At 31.0% G+C, this 19,522-nt stretch overlaps 2 protein-coding genes across 2 annotated transcripts; one reads left to right on the forward strand and one right to left on the reverse strand.

The window, feature by feature from the left end:
* Window positions 1–1,436: 1,436 nt before the first annotated feature.
* LOC114374724 (U-box domain-containing protein 4-like) lies at window positions 1,437–9,040 on the forward strand. Its single transcript, XM_028332394.1, has 5 exons — window positions 1,437–1,845; window positions 4,879–5,159; window positions 6,085–6,201; window positions 6,313–8,376; window positions 8,472–9,040. Exons 2-5 carry the CDS (start codon window positions 4,884–4,886, stop codon window positions 8,529–8,531), a joined length of 2,517 nt encoding a protein of 838 aa, XP_028188195.1. The 5' UTR covers window positions 1,437–1,845; window positions 4,879–4,883; the 3' UTR covers window positions 8,532–9,040.
* Window positions 9,041–12,831: 3,791 nt separating this feature from the next.
* Window positions 12,832–17,845, reverse strand: LOC114374915 (peroxidase 4-like). The gene is made up of 4 exons (XM_028332640.1): window positions 17,567–17,845; window positions 15,948–16,139; window positions 14,781–14,949; window positions 12,832–13,448 (listed from the first exon to the last, which is right to left on the reverse strand). The coding sequence occupies exons 1-4, from the start codon at window positions 17,804–17,806 to the stop codon at window positions 13,057–13,059; spliced, it is 993 nt and encodes a 330-aa protein (XP_028188441.1). The 5' UTR covers window positions 17,807–17,845; the 3' UTR covers window positions 12,832–13,056.
* Between the last annotated feature and the right edge of the window lie 1,677 nt (window positions 17,846–19,522).

A 19,522-nucleotide genomic window follows, 5' to 3' on the forward strand; every position in this document is an offset into this window, starting at 1 on the left:
ATCGCGCGATTAATCAGAATTTGGTTTTATATAATGAAGAAATGAGTAAAGTATAAAAATAAAAATATATTTATTATTATTTTGAATAAAGTATTTTTTGATAATAAATTTAACCCATTTTAAATTATTAATAGTTATATTTATTTTTTATTTTATACATTTATTTATTTATTTTGAATAGAAGAGATAAATCTTATTAAACATTGAAAGGGATAAAGCTTTTTTATTCCGTTCCAATTACAGGTCGAAGAAACTTTTTGTCTTGTTCTCTTTTAAAGCTGAGTGAATAGAATCAATAATTAGATGAATAGAGATCACTTTACACCAAATAAATAAATAAATAAAATGAATAGTTATTACAAATATACTAAAATATATCACTTATGTATGAACGCCTCATTCCCCAGAAAAAGAAGAAGAGAAAACTTTATTTATGTGCCTACTGCCTCTGTGGATCCAGATATTTATTTGATCTAAAGAAAAAAGAAAAACAGCACACATATTCTTTACAAGCTACACATGAAAGTCAAAGTTGTGAAATAAAAAAAAAATCGTTGTTTTCTTTTTTAATGATGTTAAACAAACATATTCCTCTAGCGATTTTGTGTTTCAACTCTGTATCTATGCACACAACTTTGCTTGTTTATTTTAGGCTTTTAGCATGACATACATGGGAAGTATTTATGGGAATATAAGAATAATATGATAGTTAGAAAGACAGCGGGTGGAGGGAGAAAAAACAAAGAAAAATTATGGATTTTAATCTTTTTCATTGATATTTTTAATAAAATTAATACGTAATAAAACATGTGAAATATTTATTAGTTTTATAAATAACTAATCTTTATTTTTGCTATCTAGACTATATTTAAAGTTGAGACTTTATTTAACAAAATTTAATAAATTTTATTTAATGTTTTTTTGTCATATGTTAGTGTAAAATATTCACAAGATTTTACAGATATTTTATTTTTGTATAAGACTTTGAGCATGCTTGATTTATCATCCAATTTGTTGTGGTTGAATTTTGTGATAATGATCCAATAAAAATTGAAGGCAAATAGAAATGCATAGGTGCTTTTTGTAAAAGTTCTTTTATTATTGTTTGCAATGATAAACCAAACATGTTGTTACCTTTAAAAAGACATTTTTTCTTCTAACCTTGTCTAAGTCGATTTTGATTCTAAGGAAACACAAATTGGCATGTAATAGAATAATTATAAAATTGATTTAGTGATGAATGAAAAAAGGAATAAAGAGAAATCACAAATTTAAATCTTTTTTCACTAACAATAATTAATTGCGATAAAAAAGTCAGGAAGTAATGTTAGTGTTTTTTTTTTTTTTTTTTTTTACCAAATAGCATATGTGTCATACAATCCATTAAATAACATACTAATGTGAACGCACAATCGATCATACACAATTAGGGACACCCTTTGGATTACTTTGCTTGTTTAATTAGTTATCCAATGCCCAATCTGCCAATCATGTGATTATATTCATCAAATCCCAATTAAAAAAATCCAGTATGAGAAATTGGGATTCAACAAAAATAAAATAAAAAATAAAAACGCCAACAGAAGACGGAGTCTCCAAAATTTCCCATTTCATTGAGCACCTTACCCTAATCACGCATCCGATTCCTCCGGCGGATCGCCACCGTCGCCGGCAATAAACCAGCCGTGCCACTCCCTCGCCGGCGATTAACCAAGACTAAGAAAAAGTAGAGCGAGAACCAGCGAAGACTCTTAGCTTCACTTTCTTCAGCTCGCAGTTTCAATCACTTGCCCAATCGAATCTAACGGAGTCCTGGAAACAGTGGCAACGGCTTTCGCTCCATCGGTAAATTCCTCGTTTGATTGAAGTTCAATCGAAATTTTAGCTTTGACCAATCGTGAAAATTTGCTTGTGAGAGTTTGTCGTTTTTGCATCGTTTGTTAACGTAACGAAGAAGATTAACACTAGGAGAGTTTGAAATATAGTTGCTGGTTAGGCATTAAAGAGGTTATGATTTGTTTTGTTTTCTGGTATGGGTTGAGTTCAGCTTGTTGAGCTGGATTAGCTCCAAGTGTTTCTTTCTATATTTAGGAGTTTCGGTTGTTTCGAAAAAACTGATTCCAAGTCATGTGAAACAAACTTAACTGCAGTTCTCTTTGATTTGATATACTCAACTTGATTTGAGGAAACCGATTTTTTTTAATTAAATTATTGCGTGTCTGAATATGTAGTTTTTTGCGTAAAACTGATAGATGCTAGTTATATTTGATTCGGTTGGATGCGCACTAATCTTACATTGATGTGCTACCAAAACACACTGTTAAATTTTTGGTGTGTTGAGTTAAGCAAACTAGCCTAGAACTGCTTTAGCTTGACTCAGCTGGTGTTTCAAGTTCTAGGTAGAGTGATGTTATCTTGAATGCCTCTTTTGCTGTATCGCACAAGGAATGGATATTATAAGATAAAGTTGTCAAGTGAATAATGATGCTTGGTGAGTTTGCATGAGCGTGAGTCACCTTTTTGTTGGGTGTGACATGGAGATGGAACCCCTACTTGAAGTAGAGGGGTCTCCTCTTCTCAAATTGGTATTTAGGGGTGTCCATTCCTCCATGTCAATCGGAAATTTGGAACCACAGTCTGGCTTGTTTACCTTGTGTGGATGTACCATTCTTCATGGCTTGTTGGGGTTGACTCAGTAGTGTGACTCTCATATTAGGCCTGTTATTAGCTTGGCATTTGGTATTAGGCTCTCTTTTTTCTTTGAAATTTCCTGATTGTAATGATATATTGATACCGACTAAAAGTTTGTCATCTTTCTTAATTAGCCATATTTGATTCCTCCATTTATTGCAATGCTCTTTTTCGTGTCTTTTCCTTTTTAAACCATCAAATGTCATAAATTGACATTTAATTGTGTAAGTAGGTCATATTTAGTCCTAAAACTAACTGGCTATAATATATCCTAAGCATAGTAGTAAATCGTGCACAATAGCAGGGCTATTCCACTGGAGTGTCTTGCCGCGGCACCCTGCTGCTCCTCTAAGGGCTGTCACGTCATGCCTTATCATTGAGGCCAAAATCATGGAACATTTCTGCAATTTGCAGGCTTCATGGCGGCTCCTCCATTTGTGCCCTTGCTGGACAGGCTTTGCGATCTGTGCTGTCATTGGACAGCCGTTGTTCTGTGTCTTTTCTGCAACATCCGGCGAGGCAAAATGGTTGGTGATAGGGGCTGACTGCTGATGGGAGAAGAGGCTACTTTTTTTTTTTTCCTTGGTGATAATGGGTGACGCCAGATGAAACTAGAAAGAGGATAGGGTTTCTTTTGGTTGAGAAGGGTGTTGGGCCTGCACCCAAATTGGCTCACTCCTACCACAAACAGTCTTATAATTTGGGAAGGCCTTTTTTGCTGTTCACATATTTAGTCGTTTAAGATATTTTTATTGATTAGACCAGGGTCGTCAAAATCAAATTTAAGTGTTGGAACAGAGGGGGCCTGTAGGATGGTAATTGGTATGATTTTAACATGAATAAGTTCTAGCTAAATTGCAATAATTATATGTTGTGTGTAAAATAATAAGAAAAAAACCTCTAAATCACAACAAACATTTAATTAAACTTAGATTGATGATTCATAGGATCTTATATGACTCATTAGTCACATAAGTTTTTGAAAACACAGAAAATTAAAGCATGAAATTAAATCACAACAGAGCACCCAGCAAAATCAGAGAACTGGAGAAAATAAGAGAAACAACAGGCTGACAAACTACAACAAACCTATGAGAGAGAAGGTCAAGGGCGACTTGTGGAGGAAGAAAAATGTTGGATCATACAATCCTACAAGTTGGTTTGCGATTTTGTGTACATGGATTAGACCCAACTGATGCTAATGTTATTCCAATATGATTGGGATGCTCGAAGTTCTGATCACAAGTCTCTTCTCTCAAAGAAGCAAAGAGGCATATGTCTCACCTTCCCCACCTCATACTATAGTGGAAGCTGGTACCCTTGTGTTGTGCACTAGGCTTTCCATTAGACAAAACTCATTAATGAGCCTTTCCTTTTATCGTTTTTTTTGTTATCATTTGTATGTGACATACTGGTGTAAGTTACCACCAGGTATGTAGCTCTCAACTTGGCTGACCTGGTTCAGCTTCACGCCATTGTTTGCCCTATCCCTTGCTGAACATTATGTGTGTCTGCTGGGGGGGGGGGGGGGTTGGTTATCAAGTGAGAACTTATTTTAAGAAATGAGAACTATAAATCTGAGTCATATAACCCTACATGAATGGTCAAGATTAAAAGTTCATTGGTGATCACATAGCCACTTTTAAAACATTTGCATTTTCTTTAATCTTTACAATCCAACTAATATCTAATTGTCTATATTTATAGTTTTCATTTTTCACCACAAGAAGTGTCGTCATTTGATATGTTTCCTACGGACACAACTTACACAAGTATGTACACACACGCGTGTATGTATGTACATATGCTTTATTTTTCATTGGTTTGTGCCTTTGAAATGTAACATAACTTGTTAGGATTCCTTTATTAATTGGCTTAATTATAAGATGATATATGTATGTATATGTCTTTCTTTTTACATGCATGTGGTGGAGAGTGTGAGGAGGGTTTAATATTCTACTTTGTACTTACATGTATTATATTTTGGTTGTGTTCTACCTGAAGGTATACCTTCACCTTTTTTTTTATTAGAGTTAGAATTTTCTAGCTTACACTGTTGTACTCAATTGGCTTTATTGATATTAAATGAGCGTTTAAATTACAGATTGTGAACTATTTTACCCTCCTTTTGTATTGTATCTACCTGCAGCTTATAATTGCTGTTGCTGTTGTTATTATTGTATGCAGGTGTTATGGAGATATCATTGTTAAAAATGATTGTAAATGGCATATCCTCATTTTTGCATTTATCTTTTTCTGGAAACATGAACTCTGCACCTGTCCCAAAGTATTACCAGAAGGCAGAGGAGATACTTAAGTTATTGAAGCCAATCATTGATGCAATTGTTTATTCTGAGTTAGCTTCTGATGAAGTTCTTAATAAGATATTGGAAGAAATTGATCTTGCTGTTAATGAATTAAAGGAGCATGTTGAGAACTGGCACCTATTGTCTAGCAAAGTATACTTTGTAAGTATCATAATATCTTAACTTAGTTTGTAGATACAGATGAAATATTTTTCTTAGTTATGGGGTGGTTGTCCTTGTCATTTCTTTATATGCAGATTCAATTGTAGTATAAATATGTCTGCAATACTTTGTTTTGTGGTTGGTTAGGAAATCATGCTATTTACTTCGGTTTCATATAGAGGATCATGGTTATGATAGCATTGGTGTATTTTGCCATCTTCTTGCTCAGTCCTGCCCTTACTACCTTTATATCATTTTGTGCCTTTTCTTTCAGCAGTACTTCACAGCGTTTCACTCTCTGCGTAATCAATGATTTGGTTTGTGTCTGCTATGCACCTATATTATAATTACCTTTTCAAGTTCATTTGATTTTAATAAAGTGAAGTGGTTTTACTTTTGGAAAAACCAAAGGTTCAGGATCCTAATACTATTTAGTGTAAATGGAGAAGATGTGGTGGTGGTAGTGGATGTGATAACATGTAGCTTGCTTTTTGCATCCAAAATGCAGCGACTTTTATCAAATATGAATTTGTGTTCTATTATTTCAATTTCCTTCATGTTTCTTTTGTTTTGGTCATATGATCCTGCATCATCATTTCTAACATTTTGTTTGGAGAAATAAATAATTCTGTCCTCATGTGTACCTTCAGAAGATCAAGTTTATTTTTTACTGCAACTCAGTGAACTTAGTTAGCTAGTCCTTCCAAAAAGGTTTCTGTTTCTTTTCTCTCCACCTTAGTGTGATGTGATCAGGTTAGAAGTGAGAAACATGCAAGTATCTTTGCTTAAGTTGGGTTGCCACCTGGTCTAGAAGAATGTATAGTAATTCTTTTGTCGTGCCTGCATCTCTTGGATGTTCATGGTTTGATTTTTGTATGTTGATTGCATGTCAAGTTCTCACTACTTCCTCTGTTTTGATTGCTAGGTTATGCAAGTTGAACCCCTGATATCAAGAATTCGCACTTCAGGGCTCAATATTTTTCTGCAGCTGAAGGATTCTCAGCATTGTCTCCCTGATGAATTAAGTTCTGAACATTTGCAGGTAAAATATTATACTGATCAAGTAGTTAATTTAAGATCTCCATTTAGTTGGATTTATATGTTTATTAAAGGGAAAAAAACATTGGATGCATAATTAATGTAAAAATTGCAGCACTGTTCACAAAAACTTAAGCTTTTGGGACATGAAGAAACCTCACCAGTCATTCAGGAAGCTATTACAGAACATCTGGAAAATGTAGGACCCAGTTCAGAGCTCCTGTCAAAAATTGCTGATAGCTTGGGCCTAAGGTCTAATCAGGAGGTTCTTATTGAGGCAGTGGCCCTTGAAAGGTTGAAGGAGAATGCGGAACAAACTGAAAAGACTGCAGAAGCTGAATTGATTGATCAAATGATTGCTGTTGTAACACATATGCACGAGCGTCTTGTTATGCTTAAACAAGCCCAGAGTATCAGCCCAGTTCCAATACCTGCTGATTTTTGTTGTCCTCTTTCTTTGGAGTTGATGACTGATCCTGTGATTGTGGCATCAGGGCAAACATATGAACGAGCTTTCATCAAGAACTGGATTGATCTTGGGCTTACTGTTTGTGCAAAGACACGTCAGACTCTGGTTCATACCAACCTAATACCTAATTATACTGTAAAAGCACTAATTGCAAACTGGTGTGAATCGAACAATGTGCAACTGGTTGATCCCACAAAATCCACAAATTTAAATCAAGCATGTGTCCTTCATGGGTATATGGAATCTGGTACAACCAGGGAATCACCTGTTTTTGTTCATTCCAGGAGCAACCAGCCATCCTCACCTGAGTCAGCAGGTTCTCGTTCTTTTAGTTCACCAGCTAATAACTTAACTTCTGGTGGAACTCAGCGAGAGGGAACATCACCTTTGCATCCCCGTTCAACTTCAGAAGGCTCCTTAAGTGGTATGGTTAATGGGCAATATATGGATCTTGCTAGAATATCTCCTGAAGGTTTGGATGACAGGTCTGCTAGCTCAGATGAAAGCAGTGTGGATTCAGCTAGCCATCCATCAATGTCACCATCTAGAAGGGAATCTTCCAGTGCCTTTAGCTCTGAACAATCTCAAACCCATATTAGAGCTGTTTCTGATTCCAGTGCACTTTCAAATGCTAATTTTCCTCAAGAAACAGAAGATGATAACAACAATGCTCCTCAGCTGTCAACAAGTGCAGGGCACAGTAGAGAAGCTTCTGGTGAATTAAATCCAGGGCCAGAAACTGCTGGTACTACTTCTGTGGCATCAGTGCATAGAGAACCTGAGTTCCCACTCCGATTGGAGACAAGGTCTCGAAGTCAAGCCATTTGGAGGCGGCCATCAGAGAGGCATGTTCCTAGGATAGTATCTTCTCCTGTTGTTGAAACAAGAGCTGATCTTTCTGCTATTGAAACCCAGGTTCGGAATTTGGTTGAGGGCTTGAAGAGCTCTGATGTTGATACTCAGAGAGAGGCAACAGCAGAACTCCGCCTTCTTGCTAAGCACAATATGGATAATCGAATTGCGATTGCAAACTGTGGAGCCATTAATGTATTAGTTGATTTACTTCAATCAACTGATACAACAATCCAAGAAAATGCTGTTACTGCACTTCTAAACTTATCAATCAATGATAACAACAAAACTGCAATTGCAAATGCTGGTGCAATTGAACCTCTGATTCATGTGCTTAAGACTGGGAGCCCAGAAGCCAAGGAGAATTCAGCTGCCACTCTTTTCAGCTTATCAGTGATTGAGGAAAACAAGATTTTCATAGGGAGGTCTGGGGCTATTGGACCACTTGTAGAGTTATTGGGAAGTGGAACCCCTAGGGGAAAGAAAGATGCTGCCACTGCTTTGTTTAATTTGTCAATATTTCATGAAAACAAGAATTGGATTGTGCAAGCTGGTGCTGTGAGGCACCTTGTGGATTTAATGGACCCAGCAGCTGGAATGGTTGACAAGGCAGTGGCTGTCTTGGCAAATCTTGCCACAATTCCAGAAGGAAGAAATGCAATTGGTGATGAAGGTGGTATTCCTGTTCTGGTTGAGGTTGTTGAGTTGGGTTCTGCGAGAGGAAAGGAGAATGCAGCTGCTGCTCTTCTACATCTTTGCTTGCATAGTACCAAATTTTTAGGCAAGGTGCTTCAACAAGGAGCTGTCCCGCCATTAGTAGCTTTATCACAGTCAGGCACTCCAAGGGCCAAAGAAAAGGTGTGGTTCTTTCTTTGTAGTTTCATACTTTAGTTGCCTTTTAATTCTTCTTTCTATTCTTTCAAAAAAAGTGATGGGTTTTCTTCTATGTTTAGGCCCAGGCTCTCCTCAATCAATTTAGAAGTCAAAGGCATGGGAGTGCTGGCAGGGGCTGATCTTGAATTCCCAACCTTGAGTGGTATCCAAAGGTTTTGAATTGACTCCTATAGAATGTCTCCAATTTATACGTTACACGGTGCAAATAAAGTGTGTAAAGGTGTTTCGTATTGTTTTCACTTGCTTGGGAAGGGAAAAGAATATTTGTGGAGGATTGATTGTGTCCTCTTTGTGAAAAACCTTTCTGTGTTGTAAAAAATTACACATGTAAGTCTAGCTTTTTTGTATTAACAGAAAAAGGTCTGGTTTTTGTTGTTGTGGTAGGGCATGATGGTTGTCCACATATAAAACATTTGGTTTATTTAGTGACACTGTAACTGCCCCCTTTCATTGAGATAGGGATGTAGGTGTAAACTGTTATGTTCATGCGTGGATGATTTTATAACAGGCAAGGCATGCATCTTGAAGAAAGCATGATTATTTGTCCAATTGATGCTTGATCCTACATGTAGAAGGTTCTTGCCTTCCTATTTTTCATTTTCCCCCTTGTTAATCCAATTATTTTATACTATTGTTGTTCATGTTACAATATAATAAAGAAAAGAGTTTGTCAACTTTGTCTAAGAATTTTTCCTCCTTCACCCATATTGTAAAGTTATTCTCTTTTTGCCTATCAATGCAAGGTATTAGTGGTTATGGAAATTAATAGATTTTAGAAATTGAATTGTACAATGAGAATTGTGAACCATTAAACTGACGAACTAGATAATTAGTCTTTATTATTTGTTTCAGTTTCATCAATTTCTGGTATGCTGCGTTTAATTTCTACAATTGCATAATAAATGAACTATATGTCAGGGAAAGGTGAGCACACACAATAGAAGTAATGAAAAATACTAAATGAACAAATTAACCTTTTCTATTTGAGAGAGAATTGTAAAATGCATAATAAGTTGCTACAGAAAAATATTCAAGAAATTCCAACAAATTACTCATTTCAAAATAATACTCTCTTCTGTAAACCAAAAAAAAACAAAAACGCTCTCTTCATTTTGAAATGACTAAATTTTTAGCATTATATTTTTTCATATTGACTGATATTTTCAGTTTTTAATGAAATATTAAAACTTTTATTCTAAATTTATCTTAAAAATTTAATTATGTTTTTTATCTCTGAATTTTTTCAATTTTTCACTTTTAGTCCTTAATAAAAAAATTGACCAGTCATAGTACTTCAACTTTTGTCTGCATTTTTAATCCCTTTCATTAAGTCTCGGCGCATCATCAATAACCATGAGACTTAATCAGCAGGACTAAAAATGATAATGGAAGAACAGTTCAAAAATTATGACCGATCAATTATTTGATTAGAGATTAAAGTGAAAAGTTAAAAAAGTTTAGATAACAAAAACTTATTTCATCTTATCTTAAATAAAACATATTTTTCCATATAAAAAACTCACATTGTTAGGATAAAAAATCTAAAATTTCACCAAAACGTAATAACAAAGTTCCAAAATGATCTCATAATATGCAAAGTTTTTTTTTTTTATATTTTTTTTATGAAATATATATGCAAAGTTTCTCACCTCTAAAAATAATCCTATCGCAGCACACAGAAAAGCACAACTCAATTAAGGGAGTGAATTAGATTAAGATTTTAAAAGATTATTTTGACATAAAAAATTATGTAGATTTTAAAAGACTTTGTAAAAATGTAATGACTTTTAAGATTTTTTAAAAGACTTTTAAGATTTTTTTGAAAGACTTTTATAATTAGGATTTTGTAGTTTGGATTTTAATGGATTTGTAAAATGAATTTATAAGATTTAAAAAGACATTATGAATTTTTAAAATATTAAAGGATTTCATGAATTTTTTTAAAAATTTAAAATTATTGATAAAGATCTATAAATTTTTCTCACCTAAAACTTTAAATAAAATTCATTCTATACAAAGAATCATAAACATATTACACAACAAATCAATTTCCCATAACATATTTACAAATACAATAAACTCATATTCCTTCAATCATTAATCATCTTAATTGTATAAAAACTATATGCCGCAATGTCCACTAGTAGCATAGGTACTTGTAGTCATTCTCACAATAATGATCCTACCAAACAAAAAACATGTTCAACAATTGTTTCAAACTCCATTTATAGATGTACCGAAAATACTCATATGCAAAAAAAAAAAAATCATATATATATTTATCCATCTATACATGAGTCAACTTCTCACATTTATTAAAAATAAACATGTAACCAAGATGTCCCAAATTCAACAAATTGTGAATATCTCTCATGTCATTTTAGGACATGTTGTCCATGGGTCAAAAGAGTAAAAAAAATTATGAATGTCTACCGCTTTCAACAAATAAACAAGAGATTATGTATGATAAGAAAGAAAAACATGTCGATTGGCAAGAAAATAAAAAAAGAAAGAAAGTCTCATGAAATCTCAAGGATTTGAACGAGATTATTTGATGTGTATTTTTTACTAAACTGTCTCATGAAATACATTAAAATTCATCTTAAAAAAGAATCCATCGAAGTCTGTATACTTTTAAATACTAGAAAGCTTTTTTTAAGAAGTAAAATTTTTAATTGAATACCAATAAATTTTATTGACTTTCTTAAAAATTCCTAATAGTCTTGATTGAATACCACAAAATTTATTTCTATTATTTAAAATATTGATTGAATACCTCAAAACTAAAACCCTTTTAAAATCTTAATTGAATACCTCAAAACTAAAACCCTTTTAAAGTCTTAATTGAATACCTCTTTAAAAAAAGAAATGCTGTTAAAAAGGCAGAACCAAACACAAGCTTAAGAAAAGAAAAGCCTTGTTGCACCTTTTAAGTCATAGGCAATGGCACCCATAACCATAAACTTTCTTTGACTTTGAGATTTATATATTATGCAAAGGGTTATTTTTATCCCTTTTTCATTTTAACCATAAAAAGGAATGATAAGGAAAGAGCTTGAAAAAAAAAAGGCCCAACACAATCCACGCATCAAATGTTACTAGTAGAATTTGATCTCACTAATTAGCACATGTCATATTCACTGTATCCTTGTGAAGTTTATGTGATTTGATTTAATTAAGAAGATTTAATCGGAACTCAAATTGTCAATGGAACCATACAAACAAGTTTTTCAGAATCAAATCAGATTAGTTAGAAAATCGAATCAAATAATTGGTTTCGTTGGTTTTGTCAAATTTAGAACACTCATAACTTGTGATAGTTATTAACAATGATTATGACGACATGACGATACAAAAGAAGTCAAAGAGAAACTTGTAAAAGTAAAATAAACAATAATCAGGCAAATGTAATTTGTACACGTGATTGTGAGGGATATGATCGATTGTGATTGTGTGACAAACTTAGTATTGGTGATAGCTATTAATTCTCCAATATTAAACTCCCGATTCATACATACAACCATAGTCATACAAAAGAAATTAATAGCCAATAAACAAAACATGATGGAGTATATAGAACAATAACAGATACTTATCACATAAATCACTGGCTTAATCAAGTTCTACTTCCAAAAATATTCAATGGCTTTGCACCTAAAATTAATAAATAGGAAGAAAGCCATCATACAGAAAAAAAAATTCTTAAACAAAATTTATTCATCAGGGGAAATGTTTGAAAAGAAATTATTTTCACTCGTCTTATAATATTATATCATTTAAAAAAGTTACTGAGAGTGATAGCCACCATTAGACAAAATCTCTTTTATTTTTTACTCCATCAGTTTGATAAGTAAATTTCATATCACTTAAGCAAGTTATATATCAAATGTGTTGTTTGAAGGACCATCTTGAGGAACTACAACTACTAGTCTATAACTACTTTATAAACAAGTCTCTGTTAATTGTCATGGAATTGAAATAATTCCTATCCCTCCACAAAAGTTCTTTTCTTTTAGGACTTGCACTGAAGCACATTATCAACGAAAAGCAAAATCTTAGTGATTAATATAAGAAATTTACCATTATTAGTTTCAAACAATTTAGTTATAATTAAAATGTTAAGATTACAAAGACTTTGTTAAATCTTTTTAAACTATAACGACTTGATTAAAAACTGAATCAAATTAACATTTATACTATTCAAATAAATAAATAAAAACAATTTAATTCTGTCTTAAGATTTAAAAATGTTCTTGGGTAAAATCCGGTCCATTATTTACAATAAGGAAACTTTTCTTTTTTGTTTATAGTTGAAATTTGAATATATATATATATATATATATATATATATATATATATATATATATATATATATATATGATAGTATGTTTCATGCAGTGTATAGATTGAAGTTAGATGTAAAACAAGGTGCATTATTCCACCTGGTACAAAAGGCAAAATGCCTTATAATTTATTCCATAATACAATTATAAGGTTACACAAGTACAATTTAAACTGAACTAAACAAACAATTCACAATTTCCAAGTCATGAGAAATCACTTAAACAACCCAACACACCAAACAACTTCCCCCTTTTGAAGGGTACAAAGTGTACACCAAACAAATTTATGTGTCACTTCTAATTAATTCACTCTCCTGCAGTTCTTCCTAATCTCCCCTTGTGACCCAGTTAAGGGTTTGATATCTCCCATCCTAATCATTGCTTTAACAAAGTCAGAATCAAAGGCCTTGTTATTCTGGCTGTATGTTCTGACCAGTGAATCAGTGGATCCACCATTGAAAAGCACTTGATCAGAATTGAGGAGTCCCCTTTTAATGAGAAGGTTTTTGAAGTAGTTGTTGTCAAAATGATTTGGAGTTCTGAAGTCTAGATTTGCTAGATTGTTGTCACCTGTGCCATTGGTCCTAGGGCACCTCCTCTGCCTGGCCAATGCAAATGTTCTGTCAATGTTGGTTTGATTGTATATGCGATCTCTGAAACTAGTACACCTTGCTTTGCCAAATGTGTGAGCTCCTGCATGTTAAACCACACAAAATATCATAAATAGAATTGTTCAATATTAGTTTTCAATAATTGATTTGGTACGTGTTGGTAAGTCTGTCTCATAATGGAGTTCTAGTCACACTAATAATTATTAAGTTTAATTCATGCACTAAAAATCTAAAACCCTTTAACATTATAAGTTTAATTACTATGCAATGTAATGACAATGTAAATATTTTTTCATCCTTGTAATTTAGTTTTATTTTATTTTTGTTGTTGTAATTTTTTTTTCATTTCAGTACTTACAAAATATATTTGTTTTATTTATCATTTTTAATGAGCTTTAGATAATTCTTTGAACAATAAAAAAATATTTTTAATAGTAAAAAGAAACATTATTTAAAATATTTTAAGGACGAAAAATAAAATAGATACATTTTGCAATGATTAAAATAAAAAAAAATTACAAGAACAAAAATGAAAAAAAAAACTCTAAACTACAAGGACCAAAAAATATTTAAGTCTTTTATGACAATTTATATTTAGATTTCAATGTAGAAAAACCTTTGTATTGTACTACATTCTAATTAAATTCATATTGTTTACGTACTTTTATAAATGTATAAATTAAATAATAAATATAAGGAGGACTCTCTCAATAGATCAAGGTTACTAAATCCTAAAATTACAATGTAGCTGTAATTTTAGTTGATATATGAAACTGCTTGTTAATCATATTTTCTAGTTATATATGAAATTTAATTTTCTCTTACAATGACAACAACAAAGTTTGAATTTAAAATCCTGTACAAATTACTCCAACTTTCACCACTAAGTTGACCATAGGTTCATACATGAAATATGATTTTTTTATCAATAAATATTAGTTGTTAATTATTATTTTTGTTTGTTAACATATGGAAATAAAACCCATGCATGATGTTTCTTTGCTTTCTTTTTCTCTTAACTACCCAACTCACCTCCCACCTTATATCTCTTATGAAATCTGGTAGTGAGTTCTTAGATTCACTTATTTCCCCGTACATTGAAATATTATGGATGATTCTTAGTTGGTTAAATGTGCCTTTCTTGTTGCTTAAATGCGTTACTATTGAAAGACATGACTTCAAACTTAAAAAAAAAAAAGGACTTGATCCAATGCACATGGTTGTTTAAATGTCACATTCGGGCATGAATTTGTTTAGGAAAATTCACTGTTATAAACAAAACCGTTATTAAAACGTGTCTCAAGTCTCAATTAAACACAGACAAAAGTAGTAATTGTTCATATAATGGAAGGAAGAGATCAAAGATGGGGAATATATAATAATAAGATAAAGAAGAAAAAAAAGAGAAAAATACCAGATAAGGCAACCATGTCCCTAGCAGAGAGTCCTTGATCTTGAAACCTTGTGATAAGGTTGGTGAGGTTAGATGTGGGAGGTGGAATAACACCAGTGTTTGCAGCAGTGAAATTGGCACTTCTAGAATCCCTTCTTCCAAGTCTAACATTCCAAAATGGTCCTCCAAGCTGCACAATGCAACAAAACAAACCAACATAACAAATAAATATTTTAAGCACTTCTATAGATGTTCAGAAACAACTATGTTTGCAAAATCACACTACAAACAAATATAATTTATATGCTAATGATATATAATCATTAGACTTAACTTCTTTGGCATAAATTTTATTTAATGGAAATCGAATAATCAGTATAAATATTATAAGTCTTAATATTTTTGGTTTTTCACAAGTATATTTTTTTAAGATAATCTTGTTTGAGATATAGACATACAAGAAAGGATCTAAGGAGCACAATTATGTATATACGAGGAAAAAAATTAAAATTAAAATTAAAAATATTAATAAAAGAAAATATTATGAAAATATGCTTTTGAGTTGATATTTACTTAATTTTTTAAAATTAATAATAAATATTTATAAAATTTATTATTTATTAAATAATTATTTATTTGAACTTAAATATTTAACTAATTATATAAAAAGAAATTTAATGCCCTTTGATATATTTCTGAATTCATTCTTGCGAATAGACATTAAATATAAGTGCCTCTTTCGATATAATTCAAACTTTAATTTATCACTTGAGGAATTAATCCATTTTGTTAGATTCAACTTTATTGTTGTATGTATTATTATATTGGTGATCATACTAATATACAATTTTATTGATATAAGAAATTAATAATATACATCATTGATGCATCATATTGTTTAGATAGATCTACACTGTTAATATAAACATTGCAACTCTTCACTAACACATTACATTAATAAAACAAATGATATATATACTTTGTTTTTGAAAGACACAAATAATATATACTAATAGTGTAAAGGTCTTTTTCACTTAGGATCTAATCACAAGTAATTATGCATGATAATGTTGTTGATTTTTATAATAATCATCTTAAAACTTAAAACTGATACTAATAATTATTTCTGATCTAGGATTATTAAACTCAATATTGTTTAGCAGATTAATTAATTATGTTTGAACTCACAAGAACAACAGAGTCACGAGAAGCAATGTCCAAGATATCAGCACATGAGACCACACCGGGGCATATTTTCTCGACCTTAGACTTGATATCATCGATTAATTCATAACCTCTCACTGAATTGTTGTTAGCAGCTGCAGTCTTCTCCCCCTGGAAGGTTGGAGTGTCATCAAGTAGTATTGATCCATCACAACCCTGTTTACATATTAAAGCAGCATCAACCATCAAACATGACCAAAGAATTACCATAAATTCGATTCAAAACATCTAAACATATGTGTTTTGAAGGAAAAAGAATTAGTAAAATTTTAATTTATCCAAAAAAAACTTATTAAATTCATATACATAAGCTAATTTTAGTTTACTCGAGAGTTTCATATACGTGCTTGTAATAGAAGCTTATACAAATAGGGCATAATTTTGAATGAGCTTAGGATAATTTATTTCGACTTGAGAAAATATTTTTATTGTTATTTTATATTTTAATAAATAATTATAAAATTGTTATTTTATTTTATTGATTTTCTGTTCATAAAATTTTGAATTGAAAAATGTGCTTTTTTTCACTTTTTTTTACAAAAATTTGAAAGAAAGAAATATTTTAAAATAATGTGATATTTATATAATTATTTATAAAAAACATGAAGTAAAAAAATATACTTAAAGTTAATATGTTTTGGTTTTTAAAAGAATGAAAAATACTACATATTGACCAGAGAACTATCTGCTATCGTTATTGATATTTGTATAACATTCCTACTGAAAGAAGACAAAATCAATTTGGTAGAGTCAAATCAACGCACCTTGCAACGTTATATCTACAGTACAAGTGTCTGTGTGTTATATTAGTCGATCGGTACGTAACAAAAAGTGATAAATATAACTATTGATTTACTAAGATAGAGAGATAAAAAAAATTATAATTAATATGTGAAAAAAAGGTCTAGTTATTTGTTTACAACGTTTGCATTTTTAAAAGTCGAAACATCAGTGAAAGTTATATGTACTTGTCACGAGTGATATCTTAACTGACAAAATTATGGAAACCAAAAAGTTTTGAAAAAATGATGAGCTATATATGTAGCTCAATAATATAGATAGTTACTTCATGAAAAAAAAATCTATGGCATGCAAAACTCCTAATTTAGTCGAAAAAATTTAAATATATTTTTTATTCTTAATTTAATATTTTTTTATTCTTGTCTCAGTAATTATTTTTTGCTTTAGTCATTATAAAATATGTTTATTTTATTTTTAATTCTTAAAATTATTTAAATGATATTTTTTTATTGTTCAAGGTATTTTTATTATTATTCAAAACGTTATTTAAAGTTCTTAAAAAAACATAAAATAAATACATTTTACAAAGATGAAGACAAAAAAAATTATAGGGATACAAATGAATTAAAAAGCGATAAATTATAGGAACATAAAATATATTTTAATCTTGAAAAAATATAGTCAGTAAGAGAAATCCTATTAAAAGTGCTCACTTAAATTTTTTTTAGCCAAAATTAATAATTAATAAAGTTGATACTCTGCACTAATCTCATTAGTTATTAAAAAAAAGTCTTAGTCTAAGCAGGAATAAAACACCAGTATAAAGGTTAGGAGTAAATTACTTGAACAAAGCAGTCATGGAAGAAGAGGCGAACAATAGAAGCTCCAATGCGAGGTTCTTTGGCCACAGCAGATTTTACTACAGATTTTACCGTGTTGAAAACGTTTGGACATGTCTTAGAATAGAAGTTCTTTGAGAGGGTAGCTGAAGAGGTCCTTGTAAGAAGAAGTAACACAGCTAATGTAACAATATTAGCTGATGATGAAGAGAAAGTAGAAGAACGAATAGGAGAAAGTGCCATTCTTAAATGAAGCTATAGAAGTGGCTGTAGTGTGAGAAAATGTGCATTCGAGAACTTCAATATATAGAGACCATATATGATGAAGCTGGTACCCTCACTAATTATTTTATCAGCTTTACGTGAACATATGGATTCAATAACAAATTTTTATTTTTGTCATTAAGATATTGGTATATATTAATGTGAAAATATCCACTAATTTAGCAATTAATTTTTATTGAAGAATGTGATGGCCATTTTTAATATATAGAGTCTTCTCTTTTAATTATATTTTTTTATTTATAATATTCGAATATGATATTTTAATTTATTTAAGAAATTTGAATCTAATTTTGTTAAAATGATCAATCACATATTAGTAGATTGAATTTTTTTTATCATGTTATTAATATAAAATATTTATTAGTTTCGTTAATGATAATTTTAATTGAAAAACCTGACTAAACACTTAATAAAATTTTCTCATCAGATCTTATTTAAGATAAATAAGTTCAGTATTACTTGAACAAACACCGGATTGAATTCACGATTGATAAAGATGTGATTCATTTAACTTTCCTTTTAAACTGGGAAACATACACATTAAATTACGATGAAATGAACTTTAGTTTGTTCGATCGGGGGGTTATGCTTTTGATTTTTCAACATTGTAGGGTCCATTTATCGTGTTGCCTAGCTACTAGGAAAGAACATGCATGCCAACGTTGACTACTATCAAAATTAAAGATTTGCAAAAAGCCCGTGCTATATATTTTATAATATTATTAATTACCTAGAGATATACTTTATATTATCTTTATAACATAAAGATATTAATATTTTACAAAGTAGCTAGTCATAAAATATTGTAATTATTTATCTAATTATTAATATATTAAATATATAAACTTTAAAAAAATTAATAAAACGTATACAGTATTTGAAAAGATAGACAACTACTTAAATGTCCGAGCTTGCTTGTTTTATTGTTCTTTCAAATTTCCATAGCATGTGATAAAGTAGAGGCTAGGTTCACCAATACGAATGTGACAGATTAATATTATAATGGCCACACACACTCCCCAAGAGTTAATTAGAAAATAACTACTGTCCTTGATAACCTTTCCAAGTGTCTCACTCTTACTTCTTCTCTTCGTTGATATGTCTCATTCTAAAATTGGTTACAAATAAATGAAAAAATAATATAAAGTACTGTCCTTCTTGATTAATATTTAATAGTATTTTACGAAGCTCAACGATCGTAAACTTTTGCTTGAAAGTGAGTTAAATTAAATTAAAAGTAATGCATGAGCAGGACGTGTGTTGATTGATTATGCACATGCCTTTGATATTAGTTGTAATATATTATTAGATTCTAATATACGTATGCTGAAAAGGATGTTTGGTCAAGTTTGTCGTAATCAGTCAGATTATTTCTTAATCAAACTTACTATATTCAGGATTTTTTATAGAGACAAAGATGCTCAACCACACTACGTACTCAGATCAGAAAAAATCCTCTCTCTCTCTATATATGTATAGAACAAGATAGTTCACACTTTTTTATTTTGGTGAATGAATAGTTCATACTAAACACAAAATATTTGCGGCAGAAATGTTTCCTGAAACAAACTTCTGGTCCATCCCTTGATTATCATGTCACTACTATAAAATGTATTTTCTACAATAGCGAAATGACATCGGTTGATGAAGAACCACCTTAGTATATAAAGCGGT

The sequence above is a fragment of the Glycine soja genome, chromosome 11 (assembly GCF_004193775.1).
Source record: "Glycine soja cultivar W05 chromosome 11, ASM419377v2, whole genome shotgun sequence".
Classification (NCBI taxonomy): domain Eukaryota; kingdom Viridiplantae; phylum Streptophyta; class Magnoliopsida; order Fabales; family Fabaceae; genus Glycine; species Glycine soja.

Coding starts and splice junctions, on each gene's coding strand:
- LOC114374724 (XM_028332394.1), top strand. CDS start 4,884: ATGGAGATATCATTGTTAAAAATGATTGTAAATGGCATATCCTCATTT. Junction 5,160..6,084: donor TGTCTAGCAAAGTATACTTT/GTAAGTATCATA, acceptor TTTGATTGCTAG/GTTATGCAAGTTGAACCCCT. Junction 6,202..6,312: donor TAAGTTCTGAACATTTGCAG/GTAAAATATTAT, acceptor TAAAAATTGCAG/CACTGTTCACAAAAACTTAA.
- LOC114374915 (XM_028332640.1), bottom strand. CDS start 17,806: ATGGCACTTTCTCCTATTCGTTCTTCTACTTTCTCTTCATCATCAGCT. Junction 16,140..17,566: donor TCCATGACTGCTTTGTTCAA/GTAATTTACTCC, acceptor ATATGTAAACAG/GGTTGTGATGGATCAATACT. Junction 13,449..14,780: donor GGACATGGTTGCCTTATCTG/GTATTTTTCTCT, acceptor TTTAACATGCAG/GAGCTCACACATTTGGCAAA.